Below are 14,137 nucleotides of genomic sequence, written 5' to 3'. Positions count from 1 at the left end.
GAAACATTTGCGTAATAAGAATAGCCATATCGATATCGTATGAATCTGAACTGTCAACAAGTCGATCATTCCTTTGTCCCGCTGTAAAGTGCGCCAGTGAACATGTTCCTTATTTCAAAAGGGGGTTTGCTCACTAACATGGCAACCAGCGCATCTTCTATTGTGTTCCATCAGTGAAAACGCACCGACCATCTGCTTTTCTTTGTGTGAGAAAATCTTTATTGGGGGGAGTTTTGGGGTGACATGTCAAATCAGGGCATTTATCGTTTGTGATAAATCATTACCGTATGTTTTAATGAATCTGTGAATCACATGTACTAGCAGCTTTTGGATGAGAGTACTCCCCTTTGTGCCTTTGGAGTAAAACGAAACGACCCAACTCAAATGTTAGAAAGAGTTATTAAAATCTGGATCATGTTTATTTTTATGTTTCTATTTCACAAAAGCACGTATTATGCTCAGTGTTCAATCCTGGATCAATTTGGCTGCTATCTACGCTGTTTTACCTCTTCCAGTACACACCAACATTTCACAGATGTATAAATCAGACTGAGGGCAGCTGCATATATTCATAACACTAGAAGCATTTAGTAGTTCAGTCCCTTGCTGACAGGCACATGTCCAGAAGGACCTGGGGATCAACCCACATATGATTACTGGCTAATTACTGTATAATCCTTTCTACCGTCACATCTACAAAAACTATTTATACATTAACAAAGGAACGACAGGTGCAGAAGACAAATTGCTGTGGAAAATCCCTGATGAATCTGTCCATTCATTTTGTAAAATTTGTTTTTAAATACACTCATTTTTAGAAAAGCACACAAAATTATATTCCTATTACAAGTTTTAGGTCCTAAGACTCTGTCCCAGCCTGTTGAGCTCCTGTGACAGAGCTTTCACGGTATCCAGGATCCTCTGCTTGTCTTTCTCTTCTAATCGAGCTTCACATCTCTGTGCAAATTTGTCAGGGTGCCACAGCACTTGCTGCTTCCGGAGCACTTTACGAAACACGTTCACATCTTTTCGGTCCACGCCGTGAAGCATCACATCCACCATCTCCTGTACTGTACCACGTGGAGCTGGCCAGGGGATGTCACTGTAGCTCAGCTTTGTGCTGCCAGATGAAGAGCCACCATAAAAAGTGGCCGCACACCTCTCATCGTATTGCCTCTTCTTACCCTGCCGAGTCTCTTCTTCTTTACGTGCCGCTCGAGCCAGATACTCTTCGTGTTCCCTCTGCAGCCTTTTGTGCAGCTCCTTCCGACTTTGCTCTTCTCGCTCGCTCTCTTCTTTATTCTTTCTTCTTTTCGCCCCAGAGCACGAAGCTGCCAGTCTTTGAGCTTCAGCATGCTTTTTGTCAAAATACTCTCTCCTAATGCGATCGGCCCAGTCACCAAAGTCTTCCTCGTCTTCATCAACAGCAAGAAAATCATCAGCTGTGAAGCACATACAACACTGTTATTGTTAGACTGAGAAAGTATAAAATACAATTCTGCATTAAGGAATGGGATAAGTAGTTACCATCATATACTCCAAAGGTTTCAAAGAATTCATCCTCGCATTCGCCAAACAGCTTCTCCATCCACACCTTCTCAGGGTCTGTTTCAGTTGTCATGTTTTGTCCAGTCTGTGAATAATGTCAAATGATCTGTAAACATAATCCAACTCTAACAGCCACAGATCAAATTCTGCTCAGATGAGCAGATGAGAAAATTATTGTATTTTAAAAATGATATAAATGAATAACACTGAGTTGTGGATTGTTTATTGGACAAAGAAAGTTGGAGTGTGCAAAACTGTGATGGATATTTGACAGTATCTACTATATATTACACGTGAATTAATTAAAACATCATAACTGGCAGATTAATTTAGTTACCAAAACACACGTAAGTGACTGATATTATTTGACACTTAAACCAACACACTGCAAAAATTATTCTGTATCTGTCTGCATGTTTCTTCTGATCTTGTTAAACTTACAAGTACGATACAAATACATATTTAATTGCTCAAATGGGACTAAATATATTATGTGGTGAAAGAAGCTTGTGGTAAATAGGCTGACAACATTATACTGATCTAAAACACCAACTTCTGGGATAAGAATAAGAAAATAGTATAATTGGGTCTTGGTGGGTTGATCTGATCGAACAATCTGATGACCAGCTCTGGTAAACAGTGGTAAACGATTGTTAGTTGCAGCTTTATGGTTTTAGTAACAGTTTTTTACCTCTGTGTGTTTCCTCCAGTCCAGCAGATCTCGGGGAGTGACCCCAGCACTGTTAGGGACATCCAAAGCCTCTGGACAGCTCTTTTTTAGAGGCACAACCAGGTCGTCATAAGCTGAAGACAAATGAAAACAAAGGCCTTGATAAACACCACTGCCCATTCACGTTTGCATTTCAACATCACCTTGTTTCCCACTCCTCCTCACCTGTTTTTCCACGTTTAAGGGCCCTGTTGGCTGCTGTGTGTAGCGCCGTGTCTCCTTTACGGTCCTTCTGGAGAACATCGGATCCGTGTTTCAGCAGCAGCCGCAGCACCGCGTCGTCCCCTAGGCAGCAGGCCAGGTGTAGCGGGCTCCTCTGCCTCCTGCCCTGGGAGAAGTTAACGTCCAGGTCCCGGTGTTTCCGCAGGTACGACTTGAGCTTCAGCAAACTGCCCTCCTCCACGTACTTCCACACCCGCTTCTGTTTCCGAGACAGCATACTGACTGCGGGAGTGACAACGTTAGTTTTAAGTAATATTTATTCGTTTAATGTGTTAGCTTTAAAGAGACTTAGCATCATGCTAAGAGGCCATCCCCGTCCGTCCTCTTAATAATTCCGACGGTAGCTACAGCTCGGACGTTCCGGCACCGATTAGTTCCGGTTTCGTCACTAGGTGTCAGTGTTGACTCGTTTCTCAACAGCCCATTATTTAGAGCAGACCTGTGTTTCATGTCAGGTTGACTGAATTAAAACAACCCTGTGAACAGACAGGATTCCCTCCAATTTATTTTGTTCTGTTCCTTTCTTAATGGAAAAACAAGCTCCCGCTGTTCATCAGATTTATTTTTGATTACAGGAAAGTGATTCACTGTGTAGCATATTCATTTAAGACCTTACTTCTCTCTGTGGATTTCTGTGCTTCAGCCTCTTGTCAACATGCCACCTGTCAAAGAGGTAATTTGAGTGCTTCTGTGTGTGGGCTGTACATCAGTTGTTACAATTGCTCAACTGGACTTAAAAAAAAAAGAAGAAAGGAGAGGGAGAGACTCAAAGAGTCAAGCTGGACACCTAGACGTCCAGTGACTCTTAGTAATCCTGAAGCCTGCTGTGAGAATGAAATGCGTTTTGCATGTGGGGGCTGGATAATATTGTTGTATACAATTTACAATGTAAATCATGCAAATTCAGAATTATCGGTACTCCATTACTCCCCATGGGCAAGTCCAGGAATCCTAAGGGGTTCGTAGGTGATTGCCCTAACAACTGAACCACAGCTGCTGGTAACCTTGTATACAGGTTCTCAAAGAAATTCAAAATAACTTCACTGCCAAAATTTTAAAAACCCAGTCTTGGTTTGAATAGTTGATAACAAGTCCTTGAATCTCTCTCGCTGCAGGATAGATTATGTGAGAGAATTGATTCAGTTTAAACCGTATCTAACTTAATCAGTGAAAACTATTCGATACTGTTTCGCTGGAGCTGTTCTTATGTAATCTCTTGCTTGCATGTGTGCTCCTCTGTGCAGCTATCTTTACCTGTAATGTCTAAATCAGTGCAGCTGAGCCTCTGAACTGGCTCGGTCCTGCTGCAGATGACAGGGCCTCCATTTAGGCCTGACAGAGGGAAAGATGCACAAAGGAGAGGATAGAGGAGGGAATGAAGGGACACTTTGTGCCCCGTAAAGAGGATGGTCTACTCTGACTCTCACATAACCCGAGATCCGGAGTCACCCAAAGCTTGGGCACTTCCGCTCCTTTTTGCTTCGGAAACGACGTGTCCCCACTAAATGATGGCTGTCTTCTGTGAACCCCTTTGATATGTCTGCCATGTCAGGAGAGACCGACAAAGGGTGAGAACAGGAGGTTTGGGAGAGAAGCACATCTGATTTGTCACCTCAGGTGCCTGCATGTCTGCTGCTAAATGTGTATTTTGACCTTTATTGCCTTGATTGCTGTAACTTTTATCTGCCACACAGTCTCTGACAGTGCAACCTTTCACCTAACCAGTGCAGAAGAAGAAACTAACTCTAGTTTCTCAGGTGGGGCATGCATTTCTCGCAGAGAGCCTAAAAGAGAGATGCATCTGAAAGACAGGATATCCCCAATCAGGAACCTCTACCTTGCCTTCCCTCTCTTCGACTTTCCTGCCTGGCCTGCTGACTCCTATCCTGTCCGTGAGGGCTGCCATCCTCCTGGGACAGACTAAGTAGAAGAGCTGCGGGACTGGGTGGCAGGAAGCTGAGGGTCCTCCAAGACGCTCCAGAGGTCAGCATCTCATCCTAGCACACTACGGTCAAACCAGGCCCAAGGTCCGGTCTGCTGGCTGTGCTGCTCAGCCTCTATTGTTTGGACAGAGGAGAAATTTGTGCACACTTCCTCTGTCTATTTTCTGCTTGACCTGGTTTATTGGGTTCTGATTTATGACAACTGGACAAGTGGCTGTAACACATTGGTGGTAGGTGTGGCTGCAAGTCTCATTTAAAACAATAGAGGGACGGGCTATTTCTCACCCATTGATATGGAAATGAATGAGTTAAGCCGGACACACCTAGAGAAACTTAGCTTTACCTTTAGTTTCAATGTATTTACATTGTTAGGTAAACAAACACTCTGCAGTCTAGTAGAGAGTTGTATTATTTCACAGTCTGTATTGTGATGTGTGTATAGATGCTCAGGTGGAAAACTTGGGGGGAAAAACATGAGCAGTAACTTACCTGCAGCTGTAGCTGGTTTTAGTTAGATGGTGAATTTGGTGTGTTTAGTTAAAAGAATTTGCACAGCTGAAATACTCCTCGGTATCCTGTCAGTCTTATGTTAGGACACAATATATCACAACTGTATTTATCTTTTTAATGTTGCAATACAATTTAACACAATCCACAGATGCATTTGAGCTCCGTAATAGTTTCTGTGGAAAATATTTATCTTGAAAACTGTTCTTCATTTCCAGTGGCTGTGGTGCAAACAATGAGGACTTTAGAGATTCTTCTATAATAAACACTTGACATAAACAGCAAATTTGTGTTTGAAGTGAAAAAAATATGTTTTTAAATGTGGTGTCTACAATAAACAACTGTGGTTAGAATTAGTCATATGAGTTTGTTATGTGTTACAGAGATTATTTTTTCTCCGCTGTGTTTTCAGACTGCGCTGGTGCTCATCTCGCACAGACAGAACTATTTAAATATTGAATGAAGGAAATTATATATGTTTTTGTTTTGTTCTATAGCTTTTCTAGTTATTTGTTTGTTGTTGTTGTATTTCTTAGGAAAAGTGAATGATGACTATTTACAATGCTGGGATTCCCTGAGGCAGGTCTTAGTGTACACACTTAATTTTCACACTCTGTTATTAGTGGAAAGTAAAAATATTTACAAGCATTTATGACACCGTCATCTCAGACAAAGGCAGATCTTTAAGAGGACTGAACTGCATAAATCACTTTTCTCTTGTAGTGAGTTAGTTTTTAGCTGCCATGACATCTTTGTAACAAGATCACACAAGCTTCATAAAACTTGAAAAGCCATGAAAGTAATCTATCCAGAAGATCTTTTACAGCAGGCTTTGACTTTGATACTGACAGGTGGAGGATGATGTGACAAGTCGTCTTGTAAAAAATGTATGCTGTATGCTGTTTCACCAAGAAAACATATTATAGTACAGTCTCTTGACTGCACGGATTGCGGCACATCTTGTTTCAGTGACTGTGTTTTCTCCATAAAATCAGAGATCTGCTTAACAAAGATCTTGAGTGACGGAGCCGAGACAGCGATGAAGAACACGGAGTGAATGTCGCTGCAGCTGTTGGATTTCTATCTCTTCACTCGACAAAGAAGTTTCACCTGTCCAAGATGAAAGACGCAGATGGAGTCTTCCTTCTGCAAGGAGTTTGTTCACATGCAACCAAAATAGCCAAGTGTAGTGTTCTGTAATTGTACCTTATTCGGACTAAGCCATCCTCCATCACAGGTTTTATACAGATAGTAGACTACTACTACAGATCAGTGTCCAAGGATTAGATCAATCCTTCTGTCTCCCTGCTGTTGCTGATTACATCCTCTAAAAAGCTCATTAAAGTCAAAATTTGCTAATCACTGAACTCTAATTGAAAGATCAACAACCTGTTGTAATGTTGGGTTTGATAAAATGACACATTTTACCCTTACACACTTGATCGCGATAGATTATTTTGTGACTAAAGGGTTGTTGTGCATGTGTTTGGGAGACTATATCTGTAAAACAGAACTGTGAAAGGTGAGGTAATTAGCACGTGAAGGACTTCAACAATACTCTGGGACAAAGCCAAATGTTTTGTGGTTGATTCACTTTAGAAACTTTTGCACTCTGTGATTGTGTGAGTAAACTGCACAGGGAGAAGAAACAAACACGCTGGACAAGAAAAACAGAAACAGAACATGCATTTCCTTCAGACATGCGCTTTGATTTCGGCCCTGCAGAAGACAATGGGAGGGAGACTGCCTCCCCTCAGCAGTGCACCAACAGGAAACAGCACATTCACTGGATAGGAGAAAACACATTCCAGCATGACTTAACAAGCTATCACAACTAACAGAGTGACACCACAGAGGAAACATTTGTGTTTTCAGAGCACCTTTTTTTTATTACAAATCATAGACATGGATTTAAACTGATGCATATTCACAAAATGCTTTCATGTAATTGTCAGAAACATATGAATTGTCATTCTGACGCTCTACAAACTCATTCATTCACATACACACAAGACTGTCAAAGCAGTCACCTTTTAATTGGGCCCTCCACCAGCCTGAAAACATTTGTCAGCTGCCATCTGTCCGTCTGTCTGGGACTCCTACCCCCACACGCTATCCCCCCGTCTCTCCTTACACTCTTATCACACTCCAACACCTCTCATCGACTGGCACGTGCTTCCTACACACACACACACACACACACACACACATGCTTAGACGCGCACACACACGGACGTAACACTGCTGGCTTGTGGTGCAGATACTTCAGATTGAGCTGGAGAGCCGAGAGCTGTTCGGATGATGTTACACCTCAAGTGCTTACAAATGAATACAAGAACAGCAGGGGCAAATGCATGAGCAGTACACGTCGCTTGAGAACAGGAGATCAGAGTTCATAGCTCGGTACTTTGGATGAAGTCCACAGGAGAACCATGAGAAGCACATGAGCACGCTGGCCCTTTAAAATACATAAAAAATAGTCTATTTTCTATGCTTGGTCCCTTGTAATATGTAGTTCAGTTTTACTCCCCCTGCTACTGAACGTGAGGCTGAGGTGTGATCAGACTCCAAAACCACAAGTCTTCAGTCTTGTAGTCCAAAGAGTCATAGGGGAGCCAAGGTAAAACCTCAAAACCAACCCCAGATGATCTGTAAAGAAGCACCCAGTGCTGTAAAGTTTCGTTTTACCTGCATTGTTCTGCATTGTTCACATCTTCCCCAGCATGCATCTGGGTCCTCAGCTGTCGTCACACCTTTGTGGCCAGAGACTGGGCCTCTGTCTTCTGAGAGGACTGGGAGCTGGCGGGGCTGGCATGCAAGGCCTTCTTTAGGTTGAGTAGGCAGAGACACTGGGATCTGAAGCGCAGGTCGAAGAAGGCGTAAAGGAAAGGGTTGAGGCAGCTGTTGAGGTAGGCCAGGCAGGTAGCATAGGGGTGAACCAGCAGCAGGAAGCGCAGGAAGGCACAGGTGTCGGGAAACAGGTTCAGGTAGGAAAGGGCATCAGCACTCTTGACTATGTGGAAAGGCATCCAGCAGGCAGCAAAGACCACTACCAGAGTGGTGATGATCTTCAGCAGCCTTCTCTTACGCTGGTCCTCTTTGCGCAGAGTGTTAAAGTGTCGGGTGACAGTGCTGCCAATGAAGCAGTAGCACACCATCATTGCCAGGAAAGGCAGAAGAAAGCCCAGAGCCGATGAGGAGATGCTGAGGCCGGCAATCCACAGGTTCTCTCGCTCTTTTCTTACCACCAGGCTGAAGTCCATGGCGCAGGATGTGCGGTTGCTTAGCTCCTCTTTGGTGGTGCGGAAAATCAGCGTTGGAGCAGCCAGGAGACCAGACAGCAGCCAGATGGCTGTCAGGGAGCCTCGTATGTGACCTCGGGTGCGCAGCTGGGTGCTGGACAAGGAGTGGACGATGGCAAGGTAGCGATCAAAGCTCATGCAGGTGAGACAGAAGACGCTGGCATACATGTTGAGCAGGACCACGTAGCTGCTGATCTTACACAGGGCCACTCCGAAGGGCCAGTGGTAGCCCATGGCTGTGTACACAGCCCACAGAGGCAGAGTGACCACGAAGGTGAGGTCAGCCAGAGCCAGGTTGCCGATGTAGATGTCAGCAGCTCGCCGCTTGCCCTGGGCTCTCCACACAGTGAAGATGACCACTCCGTTTCCTGAGAGGCCGAGGATGAAAATGAGCATGTAGAGCACTGGGATAACAGAGTATGACGGCGTCCACTCAGAATAGTCACACACGCTGGAGTTTTCCGGCTCCTCGTAGTCGTAGTATTCAGGAACCTCGGTTGTGTGCGTCTCCATTTTCTCTTTTCTCTTCTTATCTCCTTTTTGTGAGGAAGAAAACGTCTGTTTGCTGTAGATAGATCCACTACACTTCAGAGCTCTCTGAAGTCTGTTGCTACATGTGTAATCCTCCCATCCTTTTATACCCCCCCAGACTTGTACCCTCCCAGGACGCCCCCCCCCCCCCTCCTCCCACTGCCCTCCTCCTCTCTGTTCAGGAACATGCTTTTCCACTGCATACACACCCACCCTTCTTTACATTCATGCTTTGTACCTGCACTTTAATAGATATGTTGAATATGTTGATTTATTAATCCCCTCTTTTCTCCCACTTTTTGTACCTATAATATGGCTGATGAGAATTGATATCTAGATGCAAAATGAGACTCAAAACATACATCTTCATCTTAACACACATTTAATTGCATGTTTGGATTATATAAGATTACATTTTTTACTTTAGTGAAAGTACATTCATTGGACATGTTTGGACAGTAACTCATGAGTCACACCTCAGCTCAACAAGTTTCAATTTGAATGTTAATTAAGACATCGTTCTGGCACCGGAGCACTCAGCTTCCATCTGAATACACTATACTATTTGCATTTCTGTTGTTTTTGTGTTTGTGTTTGTACATGTTCCAACATGTAGAACCACAAAATAAATAGCAAAATAAACATTTCTAGTTTTAATGAACTGTAGGTTCAAAAAAGCAACATTTGACCTCAGTCCTTTAATTGAAAATAGACAACAATGTCAAGCACCAAGAAAAATGCCTAAAAGCACTAGTAAACTGCATTTAGCAAACTTAATATTTGCTTAAATTTAGACCAGAAATAGTTTTAATAAACTTAGAAATGATTACTAAAAACAAATGAATAATACCATTTGATATTGTTACATATTTCTCTTTAAGTACGTGCCTTTGTATTGTGTGTTGGAGTTCTGTTCCTTTTCGACAGCAAACAAAGTATGTGCTTATCAAAACAACAATACATTTATGAAATAAATGCAAATGTAATTAAAACAATATAAGTGACCTATGCTGTTTCATTCATTTTATACTAAAAGACAAGGTACAAACTCGTGCTGTGCTGCCAAACATATTTATTAAACATTCCCAAACTATTATTTCAGTTGATGTGACAACATCAAAGTTTCATAAAAATACCAAGGAAATAAATAACAATTTCTGAGAAGTGTACAGACAAACCGCAAGTGGACATGAAACTTTAAACTTCCTTAAATAATTATTCATAGTTTTCAGTAAAGAGACACGGTGTACCTTTAAAGTGAAACTTTATTTTGCGTGGATATGGATGTGCTTATCATTCTACTTTCAATAGTAAGCAAAAGGGAAACTCCATAGTAAGAGGTTAAATAAGTAACACTCTTCTTCTTTGTTGTCTCTGGGGTGTATTTGTTGGCCCAGATGGGACAGCTCAGTCTTCAGCGTCCTCCATCTCTCAGCAGAGCAGCAGCGGTGGCGCCAGGCCACTGACCTTTAGACACAACTACTGTATCACTCAACAATCTTTTCCTCCAACGGTCCCTTCCTCCACTCCTCCATCTCTGCCTCCTCTCTTCTTCTTTTCTCCTCCGGCCACTCATCTCCTTCTTCCTCTGATTATAAAGACAAGGACTGAGTCACATCTCCCTTGATTGTGCCAACATCATCTACTCTCAGAGAGCCCTTTTTGTTGCCAGTCCTTGTGATGCAAGCTCGTGGTATTTGATAATTAAACAGATGTGATTGTGTTTGTGCGCCTCCACCCAAACTCTTGTCTTCTATCAGTCTGCTTAATTGTCCATCCAGCTCTTTGTGCGTCTGGCTCTCTGCTGCAGGACGTTGGGCAGAACAGGAAAAAAAGCAAAGTGAAGTGATTCAAAGCAAGTTTCCTATCTGTACTCTGCAGGGACTCGGGTTTGTTTTTAGCTGTGCCCATTGACAGGGATGTGAATATACAGCTAAATAAAACAGCAACTTGATGAGTAATCAGTCCCCCTCCAACACACACACACACACACACACACACTTCAAAAATCCCCTTAATGTGAGAGTTGAGCAAACATAAAAAATAGCTTTCGACAGATAATCATTTTTATTCATGATGCATTTCCTAAGACTTTGCACCATCACATAAAATACAGTGGCTTTATTTTCCCACAGTTCCTACTTTGGATTGACAGGCTCCAAGTGGACTGAGTTTGGACCTCCTTGCAGAGCATCTATCACTTCAGTCAGAATACCAGAAACCCTGTTTCCCCAACATTCAGCTCATGTTTTTCCTCCTTAATGCCCACCTGTGTCTCAAGTTGACTGCTTTTATTGTTGACGCTGTCCTCTCCTGTGTGGCCTTGTGCTGTAAACCACACACCATGAAGACACCATGAAGGTCCTTGTGTTTTGCACTACACCAAGGGCTTTAGTCCATCCTTCATTTGACTGTCATCCGTCAGCGATGAGTCAGCTGCAGACACCTGGGAGATGGAAAAGGATGAGGTACCTGCTTCAGAAATGACACACAAACACACACTCCAGTGTCTGCATGGCTACGCAGACTCCTTTTGATCTGCCTGTTTGCATGTTTATGAGCCTGTTTTCGGTGATACTTGTAGTGCCAAAAGAGCATGAGGTGTGTATTCTTGCTGTTTAGGTGTGTGTGTGTGTGAGGGTTGGCGGGGGTCTGACAGTTGTTTGATGTGTGTGTTAAGCTGTTACAGACCACATGTATGCTGCTCCCCCCTTTGCTGAGACAGCTGGTTCTTTGAGACTCTATCTGTGAGCTCCTGAACTCTTGTCAGACTAAAGCTCCTATAAAAATTCATGAAATCACACGCCTCATATCACAAGATCTGATAATATCTCCACAGCCTGGATGATAAAGTACCCCTCAGCAAATACGAAACCATCAGTTTGAGTTACATTACCAATCATATCAGCAGTCTGATCTGAACTTTTAATTAGCTGAAAGCTGCCAGAGTTAACACCACAAGCACAGCAGGAAGGCTTGAACATTTGGGCCTCATTACTGGCTGCTCCACTCCACTATCTATCTTCCCTTTCAGCAGGGCTGATGAGGTGATTGACACCAGCTTGTTAGGCTCAAAGGCCACCAGGAGTGGAGACGTTTGTGCCGTTTCTCACTGCACAAAGGCTCATGTGGCTTTAGTTGGAGTTTTAACTGGAGGATACAAAAGGACAAAACAAGATTAATTTGACACAGGACAGTGAAGGACTACAGCACTATGATCCACCACATGACAGCAGCACAAGGATTTAGTGAATGGCCCACTGGGCATAAAGCCTCTGTATGTAGTGAGTTTTAATGTTTCAAAGAGAATAAAAAGAAAAAGAAAATACTGATAAAAATATTACATCTATTAGCTGTATCCTTCAATAGACATTAAGCCTAAATCTGCTGAAACAGCACAGTGTTTCCGACGAGATAGAGGTGGCTGAATGTGAAAACGTGACCGTGTTATCTTCTGCTTTCCCTCCTGTTAAATGTCGAAATTCACAAGGTATGATTGTCCTGAGTATTGAAGGAAAAGGCTTTGACGAGTTATTCCAGTACGTTAACGCACTGTTTTTAAGTCGGGAAGCAGTCACGCATTGTGCACTCTCTGTGCTGAGTTTGCATGTGCATGTTAGTGCACTTTCTGTAATATTTTCATCTCTTTGCATTCACTGATGACGCCGCTGCACTGCGGCTCCCCAGACCAGAGCTGCAGCCGCTATTTTCATGAAGGATTCAACCCACCACAGATTCAAGGATGTCTAAATTCAGTTCTCCTTTTGTGGGTCAGTTGACCGGGACACTCTGTTGACATGAATCATCCTGCTTTCAACATGTTGTTGTATTCTTCTGATGTTTATCAAATATATGAATGTGACTACAGGAGAGGGACATCCCATACAGTTTCCATGAGAAGGTATAAATAGCTCCGACTTGCACTCAAGGTCACCAGTGAAAATATAACTATTACCGAGAGGCGGGGCGCCACCTCGCCTCTTACGCAGGACGGCTAAGAAGAGTTTAAATCAGAAGGAAGAGAAGGGTGAGGTCTGTTTATCATTTATAGAAGCAAAGGGGATAGCACTGCCGCTGCAAGGTATTATTTATTTACAGCAATAGAGTTGTATCAGTGTTTGTATTGACGTGTCTAAAACAAGATAAGCACTAATAAGCTGTTTTATCTGGCGGGTGAGGGGTGCTGTCTACTGACATAAACCAGGATTATATAAAACAATCTTTATAAGTGTAGAGAAAAAGACAAAACCTTGCACCATAGTGCTTTGCAAACTACTTTAAGATATGATGGTGCCATCTTCATCATCTTCATGTAACCTACTTATTTGTATAGAACTCACCTCCTACATGTGTCACATAATGCATTATTGCTTGGAGAGACTTACAAAGACTGCAGGAGTCATCCTTTTCCTACATATTTCCAGTTTTCATGCTATGTAAAGCATTAGGCCACACATTGTGAAAACACAGGATGTGCTATTGCACATCAGATTTTGAATTTAGACACACAGAGAACCCAGAAAACACATTTTAACACATTTTAAACATGTTGATTCAACCCGTTTGACAGGAGACAGGGTCTACAGCCTGCCTCCTGTCTAAACACAAAAACAAAAAGTTGCAATAAAGCCTGTGCACATACATTTCCCCTTCCTGTGCGCCTTGGAGGGGAGCATCCCTCTTTCTGCTGCACTCTTCCTCATACATGTAAGAATATGGTTCACAAAAATGTGTGAAGAGGTGACGGGTCAGAGAACACGAGGGTCTGTGCTGTGTGAATTACTCTAAATGCACTGCTCAGGATTTTGAAAGTGTTTGAGCCTTTTATCCCCCCACATGTAACACGAACCGGTTTACACATTTTTATGCTGGCCATCTGAACTTCACAGACTTTTGAAACACAAGCCTGCACTTCAGTTTCAAGGTTGCACACATACACAGACACAAACGTGCACTGGACACTTTCGGCAATCCTACATGTTCACACACTATGTTACAGCCATTACTACGCTGGCTAAAACACAATAAGCTATTGTAACCTCAAACCAAAGGTCCTGACGCCCATATGCTTTTGTCATTATTCTGAATTATAACAGGCTATGAGATCACTTGCTGATGTGTGCGTTTGTGTTAACACACACCTCACATCTCTTTCTCCAATTCACGCATGGACATACTTATTATGTAGGCTATGAGTATTTATGAAAAACATTGGTTTATTTAATTTGTGATTGTAGTTTAAGACTGTTGATAACACTGAACTTGGTAAAGGGATTTTGCAACATCCTGACTTTACTACAGTCACAAACTAGTAAAAGTGCACAAAATGAGAAGACAAAGGCACACATGAGGTA

General features: G+C 42.7%; 2 protein-coding genes across 2 annotated transcripts; both read right to left on the bottom strand.

The window, feature by feature from the left end:
- Positions 1-212: 212 nt before the first annotated feature.
- On the bottom strand, positions 213-2,875 carry nfkbil1 (nuclear factor of kappa light polypeptide gene enhancer in B-cells inhibitor-like 1). The gene is made up of 4 exons (XM_026339027.1): positions 2,444-2,875; positions 2,240-2,352; positions 1,528-1,633; positions 213-1,442 (listed from the first exon to the last, which is right to left on the bottom strand). The coding sequence occupies exons 1-4, from the start codon at positions 2,715-2,717 to the stop codon at positions 853-855; spliced, it is 1,083 nt and encodes a 360-aa protein (XP_026194812.1). The 5' UTR covers positions 2,718-2,875; the 3' UTR covers positions 213-852.
- Positions 2,876-6,812: 3,937 nt separating this feature from the next.
- On the bottom strand, positions 6,813-8,844 carry aplnrb (apelin receptor b). Its single transcript, XM_026340570.2, has one exon. The coding sequence runs from the start codon at positions 8,763-8,765 to the stop codon at positions 7,698-7,700; it is 1,068 nt and encodes a 355-aa protein (XP_026196355.1). The 5' UTR covers positions 8,766-8,844; the 3' UTR covers positions 6,813-7,697.
- Positions 8,845-14,137: the final 5,293 nt, after the last annotated feature.

Source organism: Anabas testudineus, chromosome 22, assembly GCF_900324465.2.
Source record: "Anabas testudineus chromosome 22, fAnaTes1.2, whole genome shotgun sequence".
Taxonomy (NCBI): Eukaryota; Metazoa; Chordata; class Actinopteri; order Anabantiformes; family Anabantidae; genus Anabas; species Anabas testudineus.
The sequence above is the reverse complement of the archived record's forward strand: the minus strand, read 5'-3'. Positions and strand labels throughout refer to the sequence as shown.

Excerpts from the sequence above, each read along its gene's own strand:
- nfkbil1 (XM_026339027.1), bottom strand. The coding sequence starts at position 2,717 with ATGCTGTCTCGGAAACAGAAGCGGGTGTGGAAGTACGTGGAGGAGGGC. Across the intron at positions 1,634-2,239 it reads ACTGGAGGAAACACACAGAG|ACTGGACAAAACATGACAAC; the intron begins GTAAAAAACTGT and ends CATTATTCACAG. Across the intron at positions 1,443-1,527 it reads AACCTTTGGAGTATATGATG|CTGATGATTTTCTTGCTGTT; the intron begins GTAACTACTTAT and ends TGTGCTTCACAG.
- aplnrb (XM_026340570.2), bottom strand. The coding sequence starts at position 8,765 with ATGGAGACGCACACAACCGAGGTTCCTGAATACTACGACTACGAGGAG.